We start from the raw sequence: 16,499 nt of genomic DNA, 5'->3' as shown, positions 1-16,499 counted from the left end.
CCTTATTCAAAGTGACAGGCAGAAGTGGAGGCTGCGCGAAAACAAGGGTGACATCTGGAAAAAGATGTGCACTTACCACCACTGAGCAGCTTCATGACCAACCACAGCTCGTCTTTCACCACAAACGAGGTGTAGTAAGACACGATGTTGGGATGATGGCACTGGCTCATTGCCTGAATCTCTTTCTGTAAAATAGAACAACAGAATCAACAAGTGAGATGATGTCAAGTTCCATTTGAATTTCTATTAATGACTTTTATCTCAAGTCTCTCTTTAAGAAGATCATCAACATTTTAGACAGGAAACTTCTCAACTTCCATTATTGCAATATAGTCAGGAAGTATATTTTAAACATTGAACATTTTCAAACCTACACTGACCTGTCTGGTTTTTAAAGGTTTAAATAGGCCCCCCAACATGCACACACCCCTCTCCCTTTATGTCCCCTAACCGTACTCACACTCCCTCACTGTACTACAAACGTTAAATGTATGTCAACATCACAGAACATATTCGACACTCGACACTTAATTATTATTATTATTATTTTTTAACTTACTTATTTTCTTTCTGTTATTATCATGTATATGCATGTGTGCATGTATGTGTATATATGTATATATGTGTATATATGTGTATGTATGTGTATATGTTTTGTGTACACGTGTGGCTAAAACACTTGATGCAGCAGCTAGTCCTGATTTTTAGTGCAATGCTTAAGATCTCAATGACGTCAAGAGAGAAACAGGCCGGGTCAATATAATGCATATCTATGCAGAAGAGAAAAAAACAGCCGGTGCTCAGCCCTTTATACAGCTGGAACGCTCTCTCACTGATTGTGTGTGTGTGAGTCTGTGTGTGTGTGTATTTGGAAAGCAGGAGAGCTGAGGTAATGCTGGCACAGGAGTCTAATCCATCACATCAGCACCGGTCCTAAAAGTCATCTGAGGATAGACAAGCTTCCGAGGGAAAGAGAGAATCCAGCTGACTTCAGAGTCGGGAGGTTTTGCTTCTGTATCTGCTGTCCAGTGCTTCATCTGTTTACTTGTTACAATTATTATGCATATGATATCAAGCTTAAGACAAGGGTGTGTGTGTGTTAAGTCAACAAAAAGAGAAACATCATCCTCGCAAGTGGGCAACAGAACTACTAGTTGTTTAAACTACGTGCACAAAGCTGAAATATTGTTTAAATATATATGTAGCTCTAGCGAAAGTTTAGACAGGAAGACTATAAAAGCAATCACAGCAGTTGTTTAACTCTCCTCTCCCTCGTTCAATAGCTCACCCGCTTCCAGCTGCACACTCCGGAGCTGTCATTGGTTAATCAGCGACGGCTGTCATCCAATAGCTCAGTGGCACGCCCTTATCGTCAGCCTATCACCTTTCTGCTGTCTTTTTAAATATGTCTCTCTCTCCAGCTAGTTCCTTCTTGCATTGATGGTGCACACCCCTCCACCTACCCATCTCCACCTGGTCTCCGCAAAGTCTTCAATTCCTAGGATTCATCAACCACCACTACCAGTGTCTGGACTCTAGGGGGATTTCTTCTAGTGCCAAATTCACACATCCTACGCTGACAACATCATCCCCATAGAGTCCTTACGCCAAAGATTTCTGTCAAGTTTAATAATTCATTAAGTTGTAATAAATAACTTTTAATCTTCAAACTGTGTCTCTCCTGATTGAAATGTTGTAAAATTGAGTGTTTTCAAGTACATGTTTTTTTCATTTTCTATTACATAAAATGATTTATTTTTAGGTTTTTGACTGTTGCCTGCACATAACAAAAAATCTGAAGACTGTTTTGGACTTTGGAGTGACTAGATGGATATTTTTCTTACATTTATTCACACCTAGGTTGTGATCAATTCTAAGCTTCAGCTTCAGTTTTGTGCTAGCACACATGTTCAGGAATATGGAGCCAAAACTATGACTTTAATATTTGGTATTGAAAATAAAATTTGGCATTGTAAACACACCCTGAAACTGAAAAAAGAAACATTGGACTTGAAACACTATTGTATTGTAAAAAATTGTAACGGCATCAAAACAGGTATTAGCATTGAAAACGTTTCACTGAAGTTAAAATCACACACATCAAATATTAAAATATTTAATTTCTAGAAATGTTTGCATTCTAATATGTTTTTGAATGACAATCACATTATATCTATTTGATGTCACTTTTTTTTCAATGACAGATTATTTTTTCGATGACGCAGTTCTTTTTTTGACACTTTTCTTTTTTTTTTCAGTGTTTGATTTTTCAGTTTCAACTTTTTGTCACTGTTTAAGCGTGGAGGGGAGGGTTTGAGGGGAGGGGCCATTATGGCGTGATTTACAAATCATTTGCATAATTTTCAGTTAAGGGACCACGGCAGAAGCCTGGGGGGTAAAAAAAGACCAAAGTGACATGACTCATTCCATTCATTCAGGCATGTAAAACCGTCTCTTTCTTACTGAAAGGTCACTGTCAGTTTCTCTTTGCAAAGTTGGATAAAATATTTGACCTAACAATTTCTTAATATCAAGCCCAGTTCTAATGAATCATCAATGTTGACTTCATCTAAGTGTATCCAGTTGGGATACCTGCGTCTTACTTTGTCCTCTCCTCAGTCTTTTAGCTCAGCTATATAGTACAAGAGCTGCAGTATCTCTGTGTTGGTACTGCAGACTTAAAATCAATACTGGCTTCACATCTAATTTTAGGTTCCCCCCACAAATGACCATATCTCTCCAGTTTTAACAGTGTTGTTTGCAATAGCTATTGAGTGCTACATAACGACAGGTGTACCACAAGCCTGTCAACAGAGAAACCTTAACACTTGAGCTGAAAACATTTGTTCAAAGCGTCAATCAATAGATGCTTGTTGGGGGTCAAGAAGTAAGCAATCAGAGCCTGATGTTCTGTCAGCATAAATGCTAAGCTTACACAATGTGCATTAGCAGCAGTATGCCTCTCCTGCAGTGTCATCACTATTGAGCTCATGGCCTCCCTTCAGTGAGTGTTTCAGGCAGGAGAGGCTAAAGCAGGCAGGTGACATCTTAATGCGTTTGGAGAGCGCTTCACAAAGGGTTGTTAAGAACACAACTGAGTCATAATACGGGTGGGTACAGACGAAGACTTAGACTGTGACATGTTCAGGCATGTTTAGATGCTTGAAGATCTGTGGAGGACAATAAGAAGGGGAGGTGACAGCAAAATAAAAAAAAAGAAAGAGCCTGAGAAAGCTACAATTTTCAACAGGTGAGCCCACACACAGTCCTCCCTCTAAATTAACGCCTTTTTTTTTATTATTAAGCAGTCTAATAACTTCCAGTCTGCCGAGCCAGACAGAAAGCTCCATGGGATGTCCCCCCCCCCCATCATTCTTTCTGCGGCTGAGATAGAACAATAATGATATCGCCCGCCGGCTGCTAACACCCCTCCCCTCTGCTCTCAGCACAGTGGAAGAGGCAGGTCACCGCCACTCTGTGGGCCAGGGTAACCCCAGAAAAGAAAAACAATGGGATAACAGGGAGGATATCGTGCCCTGGCAGTTGGCAGGTTTCCCCATCTTTTCCAGCAGACAATGTGAGAATCAGAGAGACTCTTTGTTGTGGGGGATTAGGTCACTGTAAAGCTCTGCTGCAGCAAAGACAAGGGAAATGTTCTCATCACTCAAAACATATTCACATCACTCCTTCCTCTCTAACCTTTAGATGTAAGTTAGTACTTTATAAGTGTCAATGCCCGGAGAAATACAAAGACTTTCAGAAGTATTTCAGCATGACAGCAAAAGCAAGTGCTGCATAGTTCTAACCCTTTGTTACACCCTTAACTAAACCTTTATTACACTCTTAACTAACCATTTATTACACTCTTAACTAACCCTTTTTTACACTCTTAACTAACCACTTATTACACCCTTAACTAAACCTTTATAACTAACGAAACTAACCCTTTATTACACCCTTAACTAACCCTTTTTAAACTTTGTAACTAAACATTTAATACCTTCTTAACTAACCACTTATTACACTCTTAACTAAACCTTTATAAACCTCTTGCCTTTATTACACCTTTAACAAACCTTTAACAAAATGATACCCTTTACTAACTGTTTATTTCACCCTTAACACTTTGATACACCCTTAAGTAACCTGTTATAACCCCTTTAGTTTACCCTTTATTACACCCATTACCAACTTTAACTCACCCTTGATTACATCCTTTACTAAACCCTTTATTACAGCCAAAGATTACATTAATTACACCTTTTATTAACCCTTAACTCACTATTTATTACAATCTCAACTTACCCTGTAGAACCCCCTTAATTACACCCTTTACTAACCCCTAAACAAATCCTTTTTTACTCCCTTCAGTCATTGTCACATCCTTTTCCAACCCTTTAGAACACGCTTTACGAAACAGTTCATAATCCCTTAACAGACCCCTTTTCACTCCCTTCAGTAATCATCCCACTCATTACTGACCCATTATAACATGCTTATGAACCATTTATAAAACAAACCCTTCATACCACCCTTCACTCACGCTTAACTAACCCTTAATTACACCGTTTACAAACCCTTATGAGAACCCTTGTCCCTAAAAGCTTAATTATAGCTTTTCCTGCAAATAATCCAGATTCACTGCACAGAAGTTCTACTTTAGCTTCTGATGTTTGTACATGGAACATATGGGTAAGATTTGTTTTCAGTTTCAACATAAGAAGTGTGAGATTTATCAAGGGATGAGTCATCCCAAAAGTTGATGCAAAAAGGACAAAAATACACTTCAATCAAGGACATCGTGGTCTTTTTATTTCTGAGAGGAAGGACTTGTAATGAAACTCTAGCAGCTATAGTTACTCATAGTGCAAAATGAACTGAGAAAGTACCTGAGAATCCTTTCAAACAGTCAAACAGGGAAGTAGTTCATCGAAACAAGAGTTTAACTTGGTCTTTGTGTTCAGTTGTGGGTGTTGCAATGACCTCATCCTGAAAACTCAGACTTTCAGAGAACTCTTTATACAAACTGTCTGACCTGCAAACCACAAGTGACACACCTCCGTGGCAGCACACACACTCAAATCAACCTGGAACAGTAAGCTATGATCATATTTTAGATTCAATATACAAGGTGCTGCTGACGACATCAGATGTAGCACTTAAGGTAAACTGTGTAGGACATGGTTGACTTTAGTATTTTTATAATGACCATCTGTCTTGCACTCATAAACTACATATTATTAGCATTATAAGCACGATTCGTCCTTCCCTCTACACTGCTGTAGGACTATTTTTGGGGCTTATTGGCCTCTGACAGCTTGTTAGACACAAGAAATGTTGCCACCAGTGCAACAACGAAAATAAACCCCTACTGCCACCACCAATTCACACACACTGCTTTTCCACAAGTCCACTGCTGTATACCAGGGGTTCCCAAACTTTTCAGCCCGCGACCCCCAAAATATAGGTGCCAAAGACTTGCGACCCCCACTGTCCCTGAAAGTGATTTAATGTGGCTTCATGTAGCTGGTCTGCAGAAAATTAGACTAACTATATGAGCATGTGGCTGTGTTTACTGTGCCTTTATGAATTAACCTGCTGCTACTGATGCTTTTGATAATTAACTGTTCACTAACCCTAAACTTAGGAGCCATCAGGCAAAAAGAAAGGCAGAAAACTCATTACATTTTCTAGTTTGAAGGTTTATTCTAAGTTTAGCTACTATTTTTGTAGATATTTTTTACTGTAATGGGTAAAATTTACTATTTTTAGATAACTTTTGTCATTCAAGTATTATTATTGCATTTTTTAAGTATTTCTTTGTTCACCACTAGTTAACAAATTATTCAGAAGTAATACAAAACCAACAAAGTTGGTAAATAAATACAAAAAAATACAGTATAATAATAATAATAAAGAAATAATAATTATTAACAGTACAGACAAAAAGGAAGATAAACATAAGAAAACAAGGTTAATAAACAAAAATAAATAATAATAATGAATATTTTTAGATAACATAAAAAAAAAACATTCTGGAAGACATCGCAAGACCCCCATTTGTGTCCCGCGACGCGCCAGGGGGTCCTGACCAGCACTTTGGGAACCCCTGCTGTACACAATCTATCCAGCTATCAGGGTGGATTTTTGTGTCCAATTATTTTTCTAAATCTTCCTTAACTGCCTAATCTCCTGATTCACACTCCAGTTCAGTAGGTGGCCGTAACACCCTCAACATGATTTGCCAACCACAGTGAACGTCTAAGAGGGAGTAGAAAAATAAAGGAGAAGAAGAAGAAGAAGAAGAAGAAGAAGAAGAAGAAGAAGAACAGGAAGAGGAAGAAGAACAAGAAAGAGAAGTAAGAGTAGAAGTAGAAGAAGAAGAAAAAGACAAAGAAGGAAAATAAATTGGATATGGTGAGTTGAAGAAGAAGATGGAGAAGAAGCTGAAGTCTCAAACAAAGACAATGAAGAGTAAGACGAGAGGACATCAAAGAAGTAAATGAAGACCAACGCGAAATGAAAGGAAGATGACAAAGAAAAGAAAGGCATAGAAAGAAGATGAAGAATAAAAGGAACGATTTGATTAAGAAGTTGAGGTCTGAAACAAAGATAATAAAGACTAAGATGAAGAAGAAAACAAAGAAGAAGATAAAGACTAAAACTAATGTGAGACGAACACTAAGATGAAGAAGATGAGACGGAGATGAAGAAGAAGAGAAAGAGGAAAAAGGCCAAGACCTAGATGAAGTAGACGAAGATGAAGATAGAGACATAGAAGACAAAGATGACTGAGACAAACAAGAAGACAATTTTTTTACAATTGAGCCTAAGATGTCAAAGGAGGATCAGGCTAAGCTATAAGTTAAATACTATTCGGCCATTTTTTTAATTTATTTTTTTTAATCACAAATGCATTATTATGTTTCATTACCATACAATGTCAGTGTTCATGTTTCACTGTCATATTCATTCTAAATGAAGGCTAAGCTTTTGGTATGAGAAGATGAAGTATGGTCATCAACAATCCATCATTGTGGTGGATCTGCTGGTAGAGGAAGATCGAGACTTCAAATCAATGACGACTTCAAACTGCACCTCCATCCATAATCCACCCATTAAATGAAAACTGTCCTTCTCTCTTTAATGGATATCATATTGCTTTGACGGTAACCTTTGACTGAGATTTCCTCTAAATGTCAGCTCATTTCCTGTTTGCTCAAAAGAAGTCAGTCAAATAGAGAATTCATTGTAGGATGAGTGACATAACTTTGGTTTATTTAATAAGAAAAAAAGAAATGTAACTGATGTGTTTCATCTTGTAATGGCTCCATAAATCCACATCAGTGCCTGGCATAGTCAAAGCTCCACACTAGACCCTTTGAGTTGGTTTAGCCTGGGAAAACCCTCCAGGAAATAGACAAGTCCACACCAGTGTGTTTTTCTTAGGACTGATTGAAGGCAGTATTTGGTGTGTCCGAGGACCTTGAAACTGAGCAAAAATAAATAAATGAGCTATTGTTGCGAACTGAATACAGTGCTGGGTCACAAACTGGTGCCACAGAATCACAGTGACAGCAGACACACAGAGAGGCCACTATAGGAGCGATGTTACGTCACTATGAGTTACTCAGAGCCTCATACACACACTCGGTATGACCCAATCTGACTGCAGCTCACACACACACATACACACACGCTAACAAGACTCTTAAATGTGATCCTAGAGGAATGAAAATACACTATACTGAATTATTTAATTATTATCTGGCTGTAAACTGGCTATAAATGCATAGCAACAATCCATGAACAATACTGTAAATCTAAACTTCCTCGTTCATTTGAATATATAAATAAAGCAGCAATTATGTAATTATACTAGAGGATATTTAAATTGCAATACACTCAGATAGTAAACAATCCTCCTCCTCATCTGATCAAGCTTGAGTCACTCAAAAGAGCCCGTCCGTCAAGCTGCTGCTCCAGGAATAACTACAACATACCCCCGCCTAAGGAGACACAGAGACGTGACAGATTCTCGCCTTTCTGACTTTGTGGAATTTCACAGGTAAGACTAAAAACCCACAGGCTTCTTAAAAACCTTCTGGCATCCCCTCTGTAAAGCCACTTCTACAGAGAAGCAATCTGGGTTCAATTTAATGCTTCCGAGCAGTTTAACTAGGTACCCAGCAGGCTGTGGAAATGGAGGAGGGGAGGAGGAGGAGGAGGGGGGGTGCTAAGGCAGGAAATCCGACCTCGCTGTATTCCATGTGACCGCCTGCTCCGAGAATCCGGGAGCAACATTCCCCTGATTCATCCTCCAGAAATCAGAAGGGGTGGGGGGTTTGAAAGGTGGAGAAGGGTTACTCTTGGGTTTCGTGTTGCCAGAAAGTATAGTGAGAAACCTGCCAGTAATCTCAAGCCTTGATCTCTCATGCACACCTACAGGCTTACATAATATTTATTCCCCCCACCGTTGACTTTTACAGACCTTTAAGAGGGAAAAGTCCATCAATCACGCCTCTGGTCGAAAGATGACAACAGCTCATTTCCCAATGTCAAATCTGAACCTGACATCTGGTGCATGTGGGGGGGTGTATGAGGGGAAGCGAATGACAGATACCATGCAATGCTGCCCTACATTCTACCCAAACCATATGGGTTTCATCTTTCCTTATTGAAGAAAGTCTATGTTGAATTGGCCAAATCCCAACAGTCACGATACAAAAACAAGTCTTTTCACTTCCTTTACCACAGAATGAAAAAATACATGGCCGTCGTCACAGTTACCAACCCCGTTGGTTTCTGAAAGGGTGTCCTAAAGACTAACTATTGCAACCCCCATATTGAAAATTTTCCAGACTAACTTTTATTTTTTATCAAGATGTCAACATGTTGAATATTAACATGTCAAGATGGGTGTTTTAACAAAGCAGCAACCTCCAGTGTTGAAAAATTAAGCCAAAGCGTAATTACAAAAACTGAAGTTCCTCCAGTGTCCACTTGAGGCAGACTCCAAAAGGCAAGAAAACCTCATTAAAGTGTAACCACCACCTTTTTTTTTAGCTGAGAACATATTTATATAGGGATTAAGTAGTGCTTTTAATCAATGTGGATCTTGATCCAAGCAGTTGAGCATAAAGTATTAAAATTCCTCACATTGTGTTGAAAATGTGTGTAGAGACTGCCATCGGCAGATCAAAACCTGACTACTGCAATGGAGTTTTTCTAATGGCTGGCTGAGTTCACAGTGACATATTTGGTACTTGCGTCTGTCATCGTACCCAAATAACCAACCTCACCTCATTCCACAAACTCCAGCCCTGTCCAATTGTATACATTGACGTTCCAATGGCATTTTTTGAAATCCCCGGGTGGATGTAATTCCTTAAAACTCAGGGGTTTAGTTACCCTTTAAGGTCTCATGTAAGAATGCCCGTTTTAACAGCAGAATGAAACATGCTAACAGCCTGGTTCCTATACGTTCTTTTACTGTGTAGCTCATTTCTATATTCATAAAAAACGCAAAAGGGTTAACTGTTATAGAACCCATCAGATTTGATTTAATTAAAAGTTAAACATGCCTTTTCATTATAAGGGGCTCAGCTGTGTTGATTGAAAGTTGGGTTGAGTCAGCAGTTCTAATATGGCGCCCGCCATCACTGGGCTCCACATCTTCTATTCAGAGACCAATGGGTGTCTATGCTTTATACAGCCCATGATGCTATAATTGGGTTTCCATGGCTTGTGCAGCTAGTTTCAAGTGGACATTCAAGGAACTGCAGGTTTTTTTTGCATTTCTGCACTGCCTTCATTTTTTAACACTGGAGGTTGCTCAGGTCAGGGCAGGTTAGGACAGGTTAGGTCACTCAGTTATGCTCAAAATTGATCTCCTATGTAGAACAGCCCTGTCCACACCTATTTGAAGTAACACTTTAACAGACTCTGATTATAATGGGTTTCTTTGATAAAATGACTCACAGCCAAAAACGGTTCTCACTGATATGTGTGGATGTAAGCATTTGTGAGTTCATATGTATGGATACATGAATTCTCTCTTATTGGTTTTAATACTTTACTTTATAATTTAATAAATGTACTGAGCTATCTCCAAAATTATTACTCTACTTCTCTGCTACATTTCTCCTTTATGAATGTTTGTACCTATTCAATATTTAATAAGAGGCATAATGTGTAACAACTGGATATAGAAAAGGAAAGGGTGTCAACACAGCACCTGATCATCACTAAGTGTAGAGGGGGCTCAATACATGTCACACACAGTAAATGATGTGGTAAGCCATGGAACAAGGTTGCACTGAGGGTATAAAGACAAATCATGATCTGCAGAAAGATGTCCCACAGGGGTCTGAGTTTCCTGGTAGTAAGAGGAGTCCTCCTTCAGAGAACCACCAGAATAGTGTTTGAAGTGACAGGAATGATTAGAGGAGGTCTTGGAAGAAGAGGAGTAACGAATAGCAGTGGTGGAATTAGCGCCATCCACACACAGACCACAGGGACAAAGTGTGAAGTGAGTAGCTGTCTTTGATCACACATGAAATGTAATGAGGTCATAAAGGAGTCCAATTAAAATTACATTTAGTCATGCCTGTATGAAGTCGTTATAAAGTGATTGTGTTCGTTATATGTAGGGTCAAAAGGGAAAAATAAAAGGATCACTGGGGAAATAAGAAAAGTTTTGTCTGAGCTGAGAAAAGGGGCGTGTCTGAGTTTGATTGACAGCGGCTGGCAGGCTGCCAGAGTGCCAGTCTTTCACTGTACGAAGGAAGAGACAAAACAAACAAACAAGCGTTGTCGCCCAAATGTCACACACAGACTGCGTGTTGTTAGTAGAGCTGAAGCGTAGAGGACCTGACCAGCATCTAACCGGACCAAGGTGACATTTGCAGGTATGTTTACATGCTCTTAAATGTGCTGCAGCTGAGCAGCTAAGTTAATTAGCCACCTTGGCTGCAAACTGACGTCAGCGGTGCACTTTTCTCCCCTGTAAGTGTTTGTTTGCAAGCTTGTTCTACAAGCTTAGGTGCAGACGGAGATGTGAGTTCATGTTTTTGAGATAGATTAGAAGGAGACTTTTGTGGCAGAGCTAGCATGGTTGTCGTTGAAAGTTAGTGGCTCATGTGTAGTGTTAGTTTTGGCGGCTATTTCAGATTTAGTCTTAGTCTTTAGACGAATGTGCCTGTTAGTTTAAGTCACATTTTAGTCCTTTCAGCCCTTTATAGTCTTACTCTAGTTTTAGTCGGCAGAAACTCATAAAATTTTAGAATAGTTTTAGTCAGATTTTAGTCTTCGATTTTTGCAGAAACATTTTCTCTCTTTAAAATAATTCATGTAGTCAATCAGATATCAGAATCAGGGTTACCAAGTGTTCAAATAGTCAATATTTCACTCTTTTAACACTTTTGTGTAATATCTGAAGTTAAATGATTTAGCCTCTAACTGCTAAAAAGTAAAAAGGAATCATTCTTGATGTGACCACCATGAAGATATTTTGATTCTCTTGATTCAAATAAAAATGCCATAAACACAATATAAGGGCTGTATTGATCTTTTACAACGGTCCCTGAATGCACCTGCACTGGACAGACAGTCAGTTCACGGCACTCTGAAATGCATCTGCATCTTTGATGATAAGTTGATCCAAACTTACTAAATGTGTCTGATGTTTCACCAAACTGGAATAAATCAAGCTTTAGACGCTGATCTTTTTACGGTGATAGCGGCAAAAACGTCAAATAGTAAACAGATGTCCCCCTGTTGTGTCTTTGTCACTAACGCACACCGGGGGTAAAAATCATCAATGAAGAGGAGACACGCATGGAGACGGGGACAGCTGGATCACACAGTTCTCCTGCTGCAGGTAGAGACTAAGCTAACACTGCTAACCCTCAGATAATAACTAAGCCTGTCACAGGAATGCATCACTTTTATTTCTAAAGATCAGACGCACAGCAGGGAAAATATAAATTCTTCATGTCTGACGGTCCGCCATTGAAGTTTTCGTCTCGTCATTGACTCGTCAACAAAAACTAAACGTTCGTCAGAGTTTTTATTATCAGTGATGCAGTTTAGCGCGTCTTAGTCTTGTTTACGTCATGAAAAAATGGTTGTTGACTGACATATTTCGTCACAATTTTCGTTAACGAAATTAACACTACTATGTGTGATGTAGCAGGGTCTGGTTTCCCTGCTCTGTTTATGATAGTAGCTGAAGTTACAGCTGTGATGTGTGCTGTAGCAGACTCATAAAGATGCATTTGAATGTGTGTGTCTTACCAGGAGTTCGTCCATGCTGGTCTGGCACTTCTCTAGGTTGATGCGTTTGATGGCCACCCTCTCCTTGCGTGGTAAACAGCAGGCTGCTTGAACCACTGCGGTGGCCCCACTCCCTAAAACAGACAGGAAAACAAGAAATGATCATTCCAAATATGACTCAGTGTATTATTGGGCAGTAAAAAGCTGTCTGGAGATACAAAGTTTGGTGAATTCCATTTGTATTCATATCCTCTGGCTTCCCAGACCTCTTCTGTGTCTCTATTAAAACCGTGTCTGCTGTGGGATAATAAACTTTTATCATTACTTAAAATCCTCCTGAGTTCAAGAAGGTTAAGTACAGCTCTGCTCAGACAGTTTTTCCATCTTCTCTTTTGGGAAAGCATTACTGTCTGTCCATCAGTTATGAATCAGCTTTTCCAAATCCCACCTGATGACACAGGCCTGATTGGTCCGGGGACTCTTCTGAGCTAGACAGTGCATTAGGTGGTTTTGAATATTTTTAAAAAATTACAAGTGATAGCCATCTATAAGCTATCTGATTAAAAGCCTTAAAGACTCTGACTGGAGGAAACTTGTCTAAAAGTTGTTGCATAACAACACAAGCAAGTAAAAGTGTACTCCACTAAGTGCTATCGGTGAGTTGTTAAAGTCTAATATCAAACAAAACAAGGGTCATCCTTATTTGAAGTAATCACAGAGGATAATCTTTTCTAAAAGAGCAACACCTTAATTGTTTATGCTCCGTGTGCGGTCACTTCACTACCCCCTTAGTGTTCCCATTTAACACCATGAAGGTACAAACACACACGCATGCACACTGCTGTTTCCAAAAGATCTCTGGTGTATAGGTGACGCTGAGCAATGCTGGGAGTGCACTCTCCTCTGGCAACAAGTGAGAGAGTGAGGGGTGAGCCGGTCCGCCTTCCAGTAAGCTTTTCCTAACCTCCCTCATGTTAGCTATGCCCAAATATTAACAAAGTGCTCATTGTTTGGAGTTTTCATTGAGCCAGTGGTGTATGGAGGTTTAAAAAGGGGCTATATTAAAAAAAAAAGGGGGGGGGAAAGCAGTTCCCTAATATTAATTAAAAAGTAAAGCTGTCCCTGAAGACGTGGTCATTTTTTATTCTACTTTTTTCCGCCAAGATAATTAGGACTATAGGCTGTATGGAAGAAGACAATAAACAGCAGAAAACTTTTCAAGATAAATCACAAACTCATGCCCTCCAAGATAAAACCCAGACTTGTAATTTCCCAGAAGTAGAGGTGCCACTGTCCTTCACTTTAAAAATCGGTAAACATAAGGAGCGATTCATATCAATGAGATGAAAAATGAATCAAAACACCCTTCCTTGTCCCCTTTCTAACATCTCTCCACATATCATCCACTATGGAACAGCCTGACGGAGGATCTGAGAGGAGCTGATGGAGATATGGAGACTTTTACACGAAAACTAAAAACTGATTTATTCAGTCTGGTGTGGGGTTTTACGATTTTATTTCTTACTTTTTTTCATTTTTTTTCTTGATTTAAATGTTGCTTTAAGATTTTGTTAATTTTAAATTGTAATTATTTCATTTTTATTGTTATTTATTGATTCAATTATTTATTTAATCTACTCAGTTGTATTGATATTTTTAGCCTTAACTTTATTTTCAACTCTTATCCTTACCCTTTTTAATGTATTTATGTTTACTATTTATATTCTTAATAATAATTTGACGTTTTTACTTATTTTAATTACACATATTTTATTTCATATGTTTCATTGTTGTCAGTGTGCATTGGTCTCTATTTTAAAATCCATTTTTGTTTTTCAATTTGTCTTGCCATCATTTAATTTCTGCTTCTTTCTTGTTTTCAATCGCTGTAAATCACTTTGGGTTGCATTAGATTTATATGAAAGGTGCTATATAAATAAAGCTTAATTGATTGATTGATTGATTGACATACTCAATCTGTTTCCTCTCTGTTCCTTTGGAGAAGGTAGAGCGTACAGCCTCTAGCCTCTAACTATAACAATCTCCTCACCCTGGCTCTGACTCCCCTCTCCTCTTTCTACCATCTCTCTAAATTCTCCTCCATCAGTTTTTTTTTTCTCTTTTTGGTGTAGGGGTATGGCGGGAGGCGAGATCCGGCACAGTTCCTGGAAACCCGACTGAATTATGAAGCCTCCCCAAAGTGTTGTGGGCCAAACTTAATGAAACACCAGTGAAGGAGGTGCCCACTTGTTAACCTCAGTGATGTACTGGCTCTTGCTGCCCATGTATCTTTATGTGTGGGTGTTGGGGGACATTATGGGCCATATGGTAATTTACGTCATGAGTCAGTAGGCCATATATATTGGGATGTGGGCAAATGTGATGTGTTTCTTCACTGAGCGCTTATCCTCATTAGAACACAAGCACCTTGCATTCTTGTTCGATGTCATTACTTCTCTTATGTCTGAGGCTGAATGACGGCGTACAAACATGTCGGCTTTTGCAGTTGCACGACCAGTATTTCTATTTTCTCATACATAGATCACCCCGAGTTGATTTCCAGCTGGCATCTTTACAATATTAGTCATGCAGGTGTTGCGAGTAGTGTCTACTACACTGCTGCTCTCCAGGTAACACAGCAAGAGATGTGACAGCCTCTACAGTGGGTGGTGATGCATCAAATGGTTCAACTGTTGATGTTTGTTATTGATGTTTTCATCATTTTTACTCTTAACAACTTGAGAAAAAAAATAACACTGTGAAAACAGGTCATGGAGAATCGTGTCATTTTTGTTGATGAGAATCTGAATCGGAAAGAACAAATCGATTGTGTAAGCAGAAAAGCCAATAAATCTCTTGGTATTATAAGAAGAATTAGTCATCTCATTACCACAAATTGTCTTCTTACTCTTTATTACAGCCTCATTATCCATATCTTTCATATTGTAATATACTTTGGGCTAGTACTCGATCAAAGCATCACTTCTCATCTGCTCTTTTGTTTCAGAAACTCCAGCTTCTTAATATCTTTATTATCAATATCACTCAAATATGTGGTTTTTTGTATAAAATACAACGTCTTACTTCAAGTTTAATTCACAGGTCCACTCTTACTCAACTCGTCAAACTTTATTTCTTCATCCTCCAAAATGTTTCCCTGTAGAAGTCACTTCTCAATACGTTGCAGGGGCAGCAAATTCTGGAATATTTATTCCAATGTGGCGAAAAACTGTTTATTTTTAAAATGTTATAAAGGATGCTTGAAAAAACTTTTAACCACTGTTACTTAATTATAAGCATCATGCTCAACCACATATTCATAAACAGGTGTCCATACCAAGCGGCAACCTCCGGTCTCAAACTATGAAGCCCATGCAGAAGTGTTATAAACTGCATTTCATCAAGAATCCTCTGAGGCTGGCTGCAGAAACACCAGAAACCACATACACACCAATTCAAAGAAGACGATCTTTGCAGCATTAATAAACATGTTTACAGCCTGGTTCAAAAAACAACTTGGCCCTACGTATCTAATTTCTCTATCAGCACACACTTTACAGTGGGCGAATTTTTTCTAACACGACAGTTCAGAAGATATTAAGATTTCGACTTTTTGCCCAAATAAGGACATGACTGACTTGACTCCCAGACAGGAACACATAGCTGTTGGCTAGGAGGCTCAAACTCCGCCTCTTTACGTCACACTCTGCCAGATTGAGTTCCGCATTTCCAATATGGCTGCCGCCGTCGATTGGCTTCAAAACAGCGCTCAGGAACAGATGGGTGACGTCACGGATACTACGTCCATATTGTATACAGTCTATGGTCCATACACATCATATTCATTCTGTTGATGTAATAACTGTATTTATATTAATTGTTAATTATGTATATTCTTATGTTATTCTATTTTCAGTATCAACTATTGTCTTCATATGTGTCAATTTAGTATTTTTTAATTCATTTTTTTTATTAGAACACTACTTAGTTTTCTTCCTCTTCCTGCACTGTATATTATTTATCTTTGCTCTTTTTTTGTGTGTATTTTCTTTTAAGTGTGTAAATAAATAAACAAACATAAACAAACAAACATATCATGAGATGAGTGTTTCGTTACATCCCTGGAAGTGAGGAGCCAGTAAAGGTCCCTTTTAGCATTATGAGTATCCTCTATGTGAAAGTTAACTTTCTAACGCTGCAGTAAATGCTATCTCTTGAATGAA

General features: G+C 38.7%; 1 protein-coding gene across 3 annotated transcripts in view; it reads right to left on the bottom strand.

The window, feature by feature from the left end:
* Nucleotides 1-16,499, bottom strand: part of oxsr1b (oxidative stress responsive kinase 1b) — a 61,477-nt gene that overhangs the window by 35,337 nt on the left and 9,641 nt on the right. For all 3 annotated transcript variants that reach the window (XM_034706246.1, XM_034706244.1, XM_034706243.1), the window contains 2 exons: nt 12,298-12,410; nt 77-185 (listed from right to left, as the gene is read on the bottom strand). In XM_034706246.1, coding sequence (XP_034562137.1) covers nt 77-185; nt 12,298-12,410 — 222 coding nt within the window. The remainder of the gene's footprint in view (nt 1-76; nt 186-12,297; nt 12,411-16,499) is intronic.

The sequence above is a fragment of the Notolabrus celidotus genome, chromosome 17 (assembly GCF_009762535.1).
Source record: "Notolabrus celidotus isolate fNotCel1 chromosome 17, fNotCel1.pri, whole genome shotgun sequence".
In the NCBI taxonomy this organism is placed as follows: Eukaryota; Metazoa; Chordata; class Actinopteri; order Labriformes; family Labridae; genus Notolabrus; species Notolabrus celidotus.
This window is presented reverse-complemented; position numbering and strand designations above follow the sequence as displayed.